This window comes from Serinus canaria, chromosome 12 (genome assembly GCF_022539315.1).
Source record: "Serinus canaria isolate serCan28SL12 chromosome 12, serCan2020, whole genome shotgun sequence".
In the NCBI taxonomy this organism is placed as follows: domain Eukaryota; kingdom Metazoa; phylum Chordata; class Aves; order Passeriformes; family Fringillidae; genus Serinus; species Serinus canaria.
In genome coordinates, this window is record NC_066326.1 from 19178877 (window position 1) to 19193012 (window position 14136).

General features: G+C 43.3%; 1 protein-coding gene across 12 annotated transcripts in view; it reads right to left on the reverse strand.

The window, feature by feature from the left end:
- Positions 1 to 14136, reverse strand: part of IQSEC1 (IQ motif and Sec7 domain ArfGEF 1) — a 285226-nt gene that overhangs the window by 50854 nt on the left and 220236 nt on the right. For 2 of the 12 annotated variants that reach the window (XM_050979513.1, XM_050979512.1), the window contains exon 1: positions 5568 to 5709. The exons of the other annotated variants lie outside the window; for them this stretch is intronic. In XM_050979513.1, coding sequence (XP_050835470.1) covers positions 5568 to 5632 — 65 coding nt within the window. In that variant the 5' untranslated portion in view covers positions 5633 to 5709. Of the gene's footprint in view, positions 1 to 5567; positions 5710 to 14136 lie in introns of those variants that run through there. 12 annotated transcript variants of the gene reach the window in all.

Sequence of the window (14136 nt, forward strand, 5' to 3'; positions counted from 1 at the left end):
AAATGAAAATGTGATATCGTGCAAAGGCAGATTTTGAAAACTGCAACGAAAGACAGTGAGAAATGGTTTTGTGTAACATGCTGCACTGTGGTAGGAAAACCTGGAACACTTTTCTTCTAGACTAATCAAAAACATCTTAATGACTTCTTAATAACAAATAAAGAATCCAAGTTTGCATCACATTGTCATCATCTGGGACAAGTTCCATTAAATCCAGGCAATCCTCTGTTCTCTCTCTCTTCACAAGGTATTAATGACTAGTATTAAGAGAAAACTATCAGCTGTAAAGTCCCGTTTTCTCAAATCTAAGAGAATTAAAATCAACTCCTTCTTCAGTTTCTACTAATGCTGGACATCACCGGTACCTTCTAAACATGACTCACAGAGTAAAATACAAAAAAAGAAAATATAAACAATAATACTGTTCTTGGATTCATTAACTTTCTTTCATGAATCCAAGAACAGCTGACATTATCTAACATTTAACACCTTGTGAAAAGGTAACTTTGAAACAGAGAATCACCCCAGACACCTCTAGAATGGAAATTACAGCCAATTCACAGCACATTACTATAATGAAGAACCACACGGAAAGAAAAGGAATTTTATTTCTGATTGAGAATACAGTGATGTTAGATTGAGAGAAAACCTATTCTTAGGCTGCAGCATGCCCAGGGATTTGTGCAGGCCTGTTCTCTGTACTCAGATCCCTGAGAGCTGCAGCTGGATCAGGAACACTGCTGTCCCTCTCATTTGAAGGATGACTTCCTGAGCACAACCCCCAAACTAGGAGGGAAACTCAGTCTCTGGTACTGTCTTTAAAGGCAGGCCAGCTTCCAACTAAATTATCCATTCCTTCCCATGGGTGTACCTAGGGATTCTGTGCAGGCACTGCCATGGCCTGTCCCAGCCTGACCGTGGCAATGGAATGATCTCTCCTGTAACCACTCCCACTCCAGGCTTCCAAAAAGCATCACTGCACTCCACTTAAACCCAGCTCAGGGTCCTGCTGCTGTTTCCAGCTCTCCCTGTGATCTGAGAGAGCTGGGCCCATTCTACTGTAAAGCTGAGGAGTGAAAATTAAATTAAAAACAAACTGAGAATGCTCCTGTTGTGCAGAGTCAGGGCTGGCTGCAAACATTCCCTGTGACAGAAAACCCTTCAGCTTTGCATCCTTGCTGCCTTTGCCTTGTGTGAGGATGACTGGAAAGGTCATGGATATATTAACAAACAGAAGGAAGTTAGTTTTCTTTTTCTGTGTTCATGTTCTTGTTAACCTGGTGAGTTTTAAAGGCCACTGCAATTTTTTGGACTAAATAATGCAAGCATCCCACAAAACAAGCTTAGGACTCTTTTTCTATGGCCATACCCTGTATGCAGCCACTGATGTAAATGCAAGTCAGATCATAGCTGGGGCATTTTGTTTGTGCTTGCACAGCAGAAGGCAACTGGGAATTGTGTCCTTTGTTTATAAGCACAAGTTTAACTGGGATGACACTGAACTACTAAAAGAATCTCATTAACAGATATAATACATCAATTTCCTGCACTAAAGGCTATCAAAGCCATCATTCTAATTTTCTGCTTCTCTCACAGGGACTAAATGGTGTTTTGTTTTTTTTTTTATCATACCAAAGCTTGTCTTTTTTACTTTATTTTTATTAAAGACATCTCTATAATTATTTCATGAGATCGACTCTAGTCTTTTGTCTATTGTAAGGAAGCAAAAGGATTTATTTAGCTAAATTTGCATTCCCCTTTAACGTAATACTGGGGCTTTGTGCTACAGTGGATTAAAGCAGCATCTGTTCTTCTCTGGAAACCTGGAGTCAAATCACAGCAGTGCAGTGAAGTTGCCATTTCTGTCTGTACCCTAAATGGAACCTAAATAAAATTCAAATGGATTCCTAGAAGACATAAGAAGGGCTATGTAAGTGAAATATTTTTGATTAATAAGTCTTGCTAAAAAAGTCCATGATCAGTAACTGGTTTTGCATAACAAAGATGCATGATTAAACAAAACCTGTATTTACATAATTTTTGACATAAAATGGCAATATACAAGATACTAAAAGTAAACTTTTAGCCCCAAACACAGGCTGATTCTGCTCTTGTTACTACACAGCCTTCCGAGGCAACAGAAATAAAGCAGCAAACTCAGGAATATAAATTTGGCTTGTGGCCTGTACCCTATTCAAATACAAATGACATCTAAACAAAGCACAGTTCAAAAAAGCAATGCACCAACACACTTTCCCCCCTAACTCATGAGCCACCTCCTCATAATTCCAGTTGCTCTGGGGATCAGGCAGCATCTGGGTGATGCTGCCTGATCCCCAGAGCAACTGGAAAACATCCCCACAAATTTAATTTCACAAACAGAGCAATCAGGGCTCCACCTTGGTTACAGTTTCTGAGGTCTCCTGCAGTTCTGTTATTAAATAAACATTAAAAGAAATAACTGATTGACAGCTGCTGTGATTCAAATATGCCTGATTCTGAAATTAATAATAAAATTACCATCAGGTCTAACAGAGGAAGAACCATGTAAATGCTGAAGGAGCAAAAAAATTGCATCCTGAAAGACCTTTATGAATTATGGTAAATCCTTGCAATGAAAAGCCACAACAACCCAGGCTCGGGCTGTGGTGCTTCACAATTTTTTTTTTAAATCCAATATTGAAAAATACAGTACCTTAAACCCTCCTTTGCACCTCTCAGAATCCTGCTGGAACTGGAAGCCTCATGGCTGAGAAAGCAGCTCCTCACTTCCAGCACTTGTGTCCCAAGGTTTTTTTTACTGGACTTTGAAAAGCAGTGGTGTTAAGCACCAAGGAACACAAGTGTGTGAGCAGCTGTTTAATACCTACAGGTAATGGCATCCACCACCAGAGCACTCAGTACCTCTAGGCCAGCTTTTGTTATTCTTCTCCTTCTCACTGGTGCTCAGGGCAGGCACAGTTTGCAGGCATCCTTAGAGCAATTACCCAAGGGTGCTAATCAGCTACACCATTATGGGATTTGCCATCTTCTCAGAGCTGGAGCCCTGAGTTGACATCTTTAGACTCCAGGGAAAATATACCTTCATCAGTATGAAGGTAAAGCATTGTTTCAAAGGAGGTGTTCCACCCAAAGTCCTTGCACTGCTCTTGAGGCCCTCAAAGGCATCAAACAGCCCCAGCCTCCAAGCAATGGAGAAGTTTTCTCCTCATGAAGACCCAGTACTGGGAGAAACACTTTCTACAGCCATATGAACCCATTCTCTTGAAAGATTTTTCATTTTGCAAACATGAAATTGTCACAGGGTGAGAAAACCCATGTAAGGCCAGGAAATCCTAAGAAATCACTTCCCATTTCTCCAGAGGAACACCCAGCAAGCCACTGGTGAAGGCACCTTCTCCAGCTGAGAATGTCTCCTTGCACAGCAGGCACTCCCTGGATCCAGTCCCTGCAACCTTCCAATACAAGACTCTAACAGGAACAGCAAATCAGAGTTACTGTTCAACTTGGTATTTGCCCTTTTCAGTGCAAAAACAGAATCCTTGGGCTTCCTTGCCTGAAAGCTGCCAATTATTCCATGAAACTGAACTGCAGTTGTTTATTAACTGCACCAGGACTCCCAGAGGGCTTCTAAAGGGGCAAAGAAGCTGAATGCTGTTGATGCTGTTTTCACTGGTCAGCTCCAGATCTTGGATTACAGTATCCTGGATGATAATGAATGATTTCAGATTGGTGGAAATAGAAAAAAAAAGGATGATAGATGACTTCTCACGGGAAACCCAAACATTGAGCTTCTATTTAACCAGGAGAAAAAAAGCCCAGCTGACTACTTTGTAACAGTACTCTCAATATCGTTCAGGAACTAGAACAGATTTGGCAGAACCAAACCTGGTACAAAAGTAGAAGTAAAATGGAAAATGGGTCATTTTACTCAGCATGGCTGTAGTTCTCCCAAAGCACTCGATAGATGTAATGAATTCTGTGTTTATACGAAGGATATCTGCCACAAGAATAGACACAGTTAAATACAACCATCCAAACTAAGTACTCAGCAATTCCTCTTTTAGCCCATCAGGCAGAATAATCAAGTTTAACTGAAAGGAAGTGCATAGCAATGTACAAATGGAGGGAAAAAGTCTGAAACAATGATGAAAAACAGAACCTTTCTGTGTAATAGGCAAATCTGTCACTAAAGTAACTGTTATGAATTATGTTTTTAGCAAGCCATGCAAAGGTAACATCACTTATGCAAACATTGCCAACTCCACACAGGAAACTTACATTATTCTTTTCCTTAAGGGTAAAAAATGGGCTGAAGGATCATTAAATGTATGACTAAACTGTACTATGAAACACTTCTCTTTATCAAAAAATATTTTGCCTTTTTTTTTTTTCTAGAAAAGCAACTGTTGCATTCATACATAGTTACACTGAATCCAGTCATTTCCTCCTTTTATATTTTTCCACACATGCCCACACCCAATTTAAGATGTTTTCTATCTTTAGCTAAATTGAGTATTCTTTAACAGTCAAACAGTTCAGCATTTGGCTGAATTACTTTGTGGAATGAACTTCCACAACGCATCGGAGATAAATTCACTTTGCAAGTGCACTGCAAGCGCAGGATAACTTTTTTAGTGTATCATAATCGACACACAGCATCACACCAGAAGAAAACTCGTTTGTGTCTGGAGTTTTCAGGCAGCTCATGAACAGAGCTCTGTGTTGCTGTGCTTTTGACACACATTGTTTTGGTACTTAAGAACATCCTTACAACAGGGACTGTATGTGTTAACATGACAAATTCCCACTCTCTGTTCCTCCTGTGTCAGTTATTCAAGTATCTGTACTTTAAAGGCCTTTGAACTGAACTTTTTTTTCTTTTATCTTATTTTCTGGCTGAGGGCACGAGTGGCAAATGTTGATTTACCCCTCTGAGTGTGACACACCTTCCCATGTAGCCAGGACAAGGCCAGGTCTCCGGCCGGCCCCAGACACCGGGAACAGCCTGTACCAGAGCTCTGCAGTCAAACTCACACTGGTTTGACACAAATCATGTGATTCCTTGCTCTCTGCCGAAAAGCAGTGTTTACACATCGGTGTCTGGAGCGGCACACGCCAAGTCAGCTCACAGCCTGCTGCCACAGCTGCCGATTTATGGCTCTGCCTGTCACCCACAGCCAGCACAGCGCGGCGGGGCCGCCTGGGACGCCGCGGTTGAACCACGGAGATGATTTAACCCTCGGCTCCTGCAGGGCAGACAGAGCCTCCGCCTGTCCCCGCTCCCGAGCCGGGACACGGGGAACGAGCTCCCGATCGCCGCGAGCCGGAGACATCCCGGGGACAGCGGGGGTGACCCCAGGGACAACCCGCAGGGACAATAGGGGTGACCCCCGGGACAATCCCCAGAGACAAAGGGGTGCCCCCAGCGCCAGCAGGACCCCCCAGTCCCATCCTCCCGCACCGCCCCACAGCGAGCCCGGGCAGCGGCGGCGTTGGCGGCGCGGAGCCCTTTGTGCGGCAGGGGCGGCGCGGGGCTCACCCCCGCACCCCTCGGCAGCGCTCACCAGCTGTCCAGCTCCAGCTCCAGCAGCGACTGGGTCCGCTCCGAGCTGCAGTGCAGGCACCACATGGCCGGGCCGAAGTGTCGGGCGGGGAGCTCCGCGCCACCATAGCCGCCCCTCGGGCCGCCCCGCCCCGCGCCCGCTCCCGCTCCCCTCAGCCGCCGGCGGCGGGGCAGGGAAGCGGGCAGAGCGCACGCGTGGGGCGGGATTCCCGGGAAAAGCGCGGCTGCGAGGGTCCCGTCACTCCAGCAGCCCTCACACCCATCACCACGCCCGGGGACTTCTCGGTGCGGCTCCAGCGGGCACAGTTCTCCAAGAGCTACCCTCACTCCAGCAGCCCTCACACCCCTCACCATGCCCGGGGGTCTCTTGGTGCGGCTCCAGCGGGCACGGTTGTCTAAAATTCCGCTCACACCCCTCACCGTGGCCGGGGGCCCCTCGAGCCGGCTCCGGCGGGCACCAAACGGAGAGAGGCCCCCGGCCCCCCGACAACAAAATCGCAACACCCTTCCCACCGCTTCATACCCTGTAATAACACAGCAAAGCTCCTCAGGCCAAGCTCTGTATTTTGGGGAAACTCTAGTCAGGAACTGAAAGTGTCGCTCGGGCGAACCGGGTGCGAGGAGGAGCACGGCGCAAAGATGCGACATATCTCGTATTGCTGCATGCCATGAGGGCTGATCACGTCTTTCAGGATGGTGAAAAGAATCGAGGCAATTTTAGTTAAACCCCATTAAACATTTGGATGGAGCGTGCGTTTTGCATAGTTTCCTAAGGAAGTGTTAGCATAGATTCCAATAAGCTTGGGTTTAACTAGCTTTCAGTGAAACTCAAACACGTTAAGGAAGGACACACCTACACCGGCTGTTTTCATAGGAATGTCACTGCAAGACTCTAACCAGAGAGTATTTACGCTGCAATGTCTGCTTTCAACATCTAATGATTATCCAGACAGCCTCTTCCCCGCAGAACGTCTGGGATCCACAACAACCCCACGTTTTTCTGGTCCTGACTCAACGCCTCCTGCATCAAACTTCATCTCTACTTGTAAACAGAGACAAATCCAAAGCAGACACAGGCAGTTCCCAAAAGTCAACTTCTCCCTCGGAAACCAGTTTCCATTTAGGAACTAAGTGCAGACAGTTTTAGCGTGGGCTGTGAAAGAAGGAGACACACTGGAAAGTGAGGCTGGAAAGCTCTGACCTCCAAAGCAGTCACAGAATTTTTTGAGGAATGTGCTTTCCTGAAGCCACTTCAAACACAATCTTCCTTCCACAGATACAATCTCGCTAGATCAGCAAATAACCAAGCAATACAAACACATCCCATTCCAAACACTGCATGGATAGTTGTTACAGATGGCTTTCCCCCCATCAATGTCAAGCATCCAGAATTCCCAATTTAGTTTTGACCATTCAGGTACAAAGTTTTTGTTAGATCACTTTTTACTTGAATATGTTGTTAAAGTGTAATGTGGACATTAAACGCCCAAATCATCTACACATTTAAGATCTCACATGTATTCCAACGGGGGGAATTGAACACAGAAAAACAAATTCTTGCTGCACTACACAGACAGCATTGTGGTTTCTGAGTCGAGGAAGCCTGTTGCAGTTATTTTTGGAGGGATTTTTTGTGAATGTTTCAACATTCCAAAACCATTTTAATTCAACCATAATCAATAGCATACATTCAATTTTCCCTGGGGTAACAATAACTGTAATGCGCACTGCACAATCCACCCTGTCTCAGGTGGCGATTTAGCAGAGATTTCTAAGTCTATGACTTCTTAAGACAATTTTTGGTGGCACTTAGCTAAGTATCTTTGCCATCCTGATGGCAGAGGTGCTGAACACACAGAGCTGATGTTTCAGGCTTCAGAAAATGGGCAGGAGAGGCTTTTCTACCAACACAGAGCCAAACCTGGGCTTCTACAGCACTTTATTGATCTGCACTTCACATAGAAAGCTCTGGCAGAACCAGTAGGATGTATAGTCTCTGTTGTCCTCCTGCTGCTATTTTGACACCAAACTAGTATTAGCTATTGTGGAAATTTGTAGTGCAGTGTAAGGAGATCAAAAAGTGACTTTTCATGTCCTACTATCCTTATTCCTGGCTATTTGTTGGAGCACAACTAAGCACAACACAATGTGATCTTTGCTCCGCTAGATCAACCTGACTTAAGCACAAGTGAAGGAGCTGGGAAATCTCTCTGAAGAGGAAGTAAACAAAGATTTTAAAGTGTGATTTTATACTTTCCAGAACAGCCCAGAAGTCTGAGGGAAATAATTGTGAAGCAAGTGGGCTGGCTGACCTTGGGAAGAGTTTACTGTGACAAGCAGCTCACTCATTGAGCTGCTGCTTCATTCACTTTGGACCACTGCAGTTTCCAGCCAGTTGCCCAACAAACAGCACTCTCAAACTACAACATCTCAGCAGTGAATGACTTCCTCAGACCATTCAACCCTCCCTGCTATAGCTAAACCTATTTCATTTCTAATACAGAAATAGAATTAAACATTAGATTAAACGCAACACTGAAATTTTGGTTTATCTAGTAATTTACATAAATCACTGCTATTTAATGTGTTAATGGCTAAAACAAAGTTTGTAAACCCCCAGAGTGCAACAAACTCAATTTGTAATTATGAGCATACAGCAATTTGTACAATATGCCATCTAAATCTACAGTAATTATGACCCTGCTTAAAGGGTAATTCCCACTTTAATCACATTTAATACACCATTATTTCCAAGATCTGAGAAGGCTGAAAAATAAGCATTTGTTTTGCATTTTGCTTGAATAAAAGCAAAGGGTTACACAGGCAAAAAAAAAAAAAAAAAAAACCCAGAAGAAACTACTAGGGAGTAGTTTTCTTCCTGCAGAGTATAAATACAGCCATGCAGCATTGTACAATAAACTGCATATACAGGTCAAAATACCTGTTATTCCTCTCACAGTGGGATTTGAGGAGATATTGATGAAAAAAATATGCTAACTCACGTGGATCCTCCACGTCCTGCCTCCTATGGTGAATTCTCTGTTTCTCATGCTCTCCCTCCACCCATGCTTTACCTGTACACCTAATGTAAACCTAAATATAATAAGTATTCAGTAAAAAAGATCACTTTCAAGGATGTACAGCACAATCCTCTTTCACATTATTCTCTTCTGTTGCACAGTGAGAATTATCAGTGAACAGTAATCAATCCTCTAACCATATAAAACATCACAATGCTCCCACATGGCCTGGAATGACATGGGAATTCTCAAGTATGCCAAGGAATTCTTCAAAAGCTAACATGCTCCTGTACTCATCCCAGTTTTGTGTCCCCCCCAAGTGGATTTATCTTTTCTCATACATATTTCTGCATTTTCCATGGCTCTGTACTAGATTATTTAATTTTTTAATGCCAACACACAAAAATCAGCATAAAAACAATAACTACAACTTCAGTTCATTTCTTAAACTGAACTTATAAAGCCTTTAAACAAACACATCTGGGAAAAGGCTTTATGCTGTCAGTTGCTACGGAGAAGGCAAAACAATGAATCTTTGTAGTCTTTTTTGCTCTCCAAAGAACAAATCCTAAGTCTATTTAAGGCAAAGGAAATCTTCACTGGTTTCAAGGGTTTGGAGACCCCAAAGTGGTGCTTTTCTTCCATGTATCTCAAAGCCTCTTACCTTTACAAAACCTAAACGTGTTTATTGCTGTGTGAATGATGGGAATGCTGAAGCATAATGATTATAAACCATAGCAGAGGAAAATTAGAGTAACTTCTCTCAGTTGCCTTGCAGATCAGTGGGAGAACTAAAGTGAAACACATCTATCTACGTGTTCTGCTTCTTTATCCCCTCCCACAAAACAAGATGAGGCACTCTACAGAAGGAGGAGAGTCCTGTCTGTGTTGTTGGCCCTCAAAAGAAACCTTGCCAGAGAAAGGCTGTGCTCTCCAGCAAAGTGTCTCCATACCCTGGCTAGAGGATCTGGATAAGAGCAGCAATTCTGGGACAAAGAAGGAAATTCCACATGATAACAAGGTTTCAAAATGCTAAGATACACTGATTTACCAAGGCTGGAGCATGCAAACCAGGCAACCCTGCAAACTACAGCAAGTTATGAAGCACATATACAAAATCTCTGCGCTGAAAGAAACAATGCCTAAAGAGGCTTAGACTGCAGACAAACCATCAGACCAGAGCCAGGATTCCTGACTGAAAATTCCCTGCTGTCACTACTCTGACCTGGTTTTGTCTCTCAGAGTCAGTAGTTGATCCTACAAACCCTCATTTGTGCTAGAAGCTATTGTAAACTGTATTAGTGGTGCACTATAACACTGCCTGACTATTTACATCCACGGCAACAACACTGGGAAAAATAACATTAGGCAGAGCTTTTTGAACATGATTTAGGTTTGTCTCTCAGACAGCTCTGAAATGCTGCTCACGCTGCTTCTGAGCTGATGTGTTCATCCTCTGGCCCTGTCTCTGTCTCTGCTCCCCATAGTGCAGCTCTCAGCAAGACACAGTTTTGGTTTTCCACAAAATCAATCTATTACTAGATAACTGCATTTCATTATAACACTATCAAGAGATGTAAAATTTCTCTTAACAGATCCATAGGCACATGACTTTTTTTTTTTTTTTTTAAATACCAAATACTCCCTTTGAAAAGAATTTAGCAGAAGCCTTTCTGCAGCTGTCACTGTTGCTGCCACTCACCCCAGCAGTGAAACAATACCTGAGGAGCAGAAGCTGCCAGAAAGGTCAGTCAGCACTGAGGGGTGGTTCTTCAAGAGGAAACATTTCTTTTTCATAAATCCATGGACAGAAGGATAGTGGATACTTGGAAATCCCCCAAAGGCAGTACAGAGGCTGACAAAGAGCCAGAGAGCCCCCTTAAAAAAAAGTTCATCTGGAAGCCAAGAAAGCCACTTTGTACACCAGAAATAGTAGATGGAGTAAAAGGGAAAGGGAAATCTCTGTTCTGAATCAGTGGGGCAATAAAGGCAGGACTCTGTACCAGGAATGCAAGGTGACTGCAATTATAGCTCTGCAGATACTCTTACGTGTATAAAACTCCTTCATTCCTTCCAATGAAATATGTACAGGAGGGGCTCCTTCATTCTCCTCACGTGGAGTGGCACCTTCTCTGTGGAATCCAGAGTTCCCACAGCCCAGGACACACCTAGACATTTGCAGCACCAGGTCACTGGGTTCCTGTGGCTGTGTTTGGTGGCAGTGCTGAGCAAGAGTGGTGGGCACCGAGGCCATGGGGGTCAGGATGGAGAAACTCAGGAAGTAAGGAACATATCCTGCTGCTCTAAACCAGCAGACCTCACAGAGGGAAAGCTGAAACCATGGGCTCCCCCTTCCAGAATGTTACTTAGCCTTAATAAAAGTCTGAAAAATTAATTGTTACTGAATAAAATACCTTGCAATGAATTTGGATGGAAAACACACATTGAGATGATACAAATAATGCAGGTGGCCAATACACTTTGGGTTAATGCTCTTGAGCACCCTGTGTAAACCAACTGAACCCAAATCAACCTTTAAAAATATTCCAGATCAGAAGGTTCCTCAGAGCTTCCTCTTTTTTTCCTGCTTTCATTTCATGGCAGTAATAATGTATTTTCTGCAAGAAGTATTTCTTTGGGATTAATGGCAGTCGAGATTAAACATTTCCTAGTTATGCTTCATGTCATCAACATCTCAAAAGCTCTCCATCCCCAAGAAAAGCACGATTATGTTTACTTGATATTTAATGTTTGGGTTTTTATTCCAGTTTGAACAATTCGTACATTTACTGAGATGAGTGAGCTTCAGTGCTCACACTAAAATCAAGCACAAAGACACATGACTGATTTTAACATGTTTTTACAAATATCTTCCACTTCTAAAAAATACAGAATTGTGTTTCTTTGAACACATATGTGAAAATAATTACAAACCCCACAGACAGTGGCTGAAAGCTTGGGAACATAATTACTATTTAGCATTAAAGTAAATACTGGAATGTTGCTACTTCAGATCCTGGACAGAACTGTCTCTCCAGCAGCATTTGTGACATCTGGCTCAGGATAATGTGCTGCTCTCAGAGATCACGTGTGCAGCGTGTGCCATGCAGAAGGACATATTTTCCATGAGTGCCATTCTGCAAGCACCATTCGAAACCAAGGAATTTTTCTACTTGAAGCTCAGACTGTGTTACAGTTGTTTATTTTAATAGCAACCACCAAGTTTAAACTGTCAGTAAAATGACAAGCATCACTGCAATTCCCATATATAATTTTTTTTTAAAAAATTAGCAAAGTCCATTTTTAAGGTAAAGAAATCACTTTTTCACTAACTGCATATTTAAACACATGGGTAAGAAGAAGACTACAAGGAAGGTCTTACTATTTACCTAATAAAGTTAGATTTAAAGGCATTTCACAGAAATAGTTTCATGGTTTCTGTATTAGCGCATGGCTGTGCAGTGCAACCACTTCTAAATCCAGAAAAATATTTATCTACACTCCCATTTTGTCAAATCCATCAGCATTGAGATGCATTGTAGTACTCAGACAGAAAACTTGGTTAAAATGCAGGAATATTTAGACACCTCTTTTTGGCACTGCACATCCCTCAGCCGATCCTGCAGGTGACTGTGCCACCAGTGTCCCTTTGCACACAATGCAGCAGAGACCTTCTGCTGAAGCTTTCTGCAGAGTGCAAAGGGTGTGACCACGGCGAACCAAACCAACAAACCCACATTACCCAGCAGTGCTCATGCAGCAAAATGAGTTCTGGGCTAAGGTTACCTCTGCAGACACAGGTCAGGGATTGTGTGTGTGCGTGTGTGACACCACTGTGCCAACAGAGCTCAGCCTCCACTCACTGACTTCAGGCCATGGACCACACCAAAGATCTATGAAAACTCGATTCTAGCTGAAAGTAACAACAAATATTGACCTTTTCCATGGTAATCTTTACAGGGAATAGAAACTTCCGTGATGTAAACAAAAACAGGAGTGGAAACAACTGGAAACAACACACCTTGGAGAAACACTCCACACCAACGCAGAATGAAGAGCATAAAAAAAAGGAGTATTTTTTTTCTCCTTCCTGACTGGAGCATGGCGGGTAGCACAGCAAGTTCCAGTGCCCTCTCTATGGAACATGCTGAACTCTCAGAAAAAAGGCTGGGCAGCTCAGACTGCTTTCACAGGGAGACAGGGCACCTCTGCCCATCCTGCCCAAGCTCTGGATAAAATCTGGAATAAAAAAGCAATCTGGATAAAAAAGCCAAGGATTCCTCTTGCCTTAAGGGGAGAACAGAATGGTTTCAATGAATGGCACAAAGACAGGGCAGCCGGACCCCCTCTCCTTTTACCTCTTCTGAAGGGGTATTTCCACACACCACCAACCACCACCTGCCCCACAAGGTGTGGGGTAAGGTACCTATACCTAAACCAAAGCATATTTTAAATCACTGACTTCAAAAGGCAAAAAATGGCAAAAGAAAACACATTTCTCACACCCAAAACAGCAGGGCTAAGACAGGGCACCTCTGTGTGCCCACTGGGCTGAGACAGAGCACCAGTGTGTGCCCCCTGTCCCACTGGCTGCTCCAGCCAGCTCCCGATCCCAATCATAACCTAAAAATACACCTACTGTCCATCCCTCTAAACTTGGAAAAAGAGGTGAGGTGTTAAAGAGTAGGACAACATTGCCTTATCTTTCCATCCACTGTTAAACCAGAAGGAAGAAGCAATCAGAAAATACCAAATCTAAATGGCACTGCTGCATTTTACATGCAATGCATCAGGAACTGAGAGGCAGGGCATTTACAGAGGGATCAGTCCAAGCTAAGGAGACAGGTATTTGTTGCTAGGCACCAGTCCTGCTGAGTGTGCTAGTCCAGAGCACAGAGCACAGGTGACACCTTCCCATTGTCTTCTCTATCACACTGACCAGCACAGCGTGGTAAGGGAAAAAAGGACCAGGAGAACCCCTCTTCCAACTCTTGGGTGCAGATAACTGATTACACTTGCCAATATGTTAAATGGAAGAAGAAATGTGTGTCCCCAGTGTTAGATCTGTGGAGAACACCCAGATTTGCCTTAAATCTCTCCTAGGCCCCATTAGCAAAATACCAACAGAGAGAACAATTTGCACATGAGTATGCACAGTAGATCTTTGTTCACAGATGAGCAAGATATATTTTGTTTCCTTTTGGAAATGCATAACTCCTGAATTTTTTAACAAGAGTTATACTCTGGCACAACTGCATACTGGCACCGAAGACATCAGGGTGCTGAATTTTCATCTTTTAAAATTGTTACTTATTGCAGTCCTTGTTTTGAATCTGGATAAAAAGGCAAAGGATCCCTCTTGCCTTAAGGGGAGAACAGAATGGTTCACTGAATGGCACACTGACAGGGCAGCCTAACCCCTGGATAAAAAGGCAAAAATAGCAAAAGGAATCACATTTCTCACGCCCAAAACAGAAAGGGTATTTTGCAATAAACTATAGCACTGAAGTAAAAATTCACTGAAGTGAAAATTCACTTTTAACTTTTGAT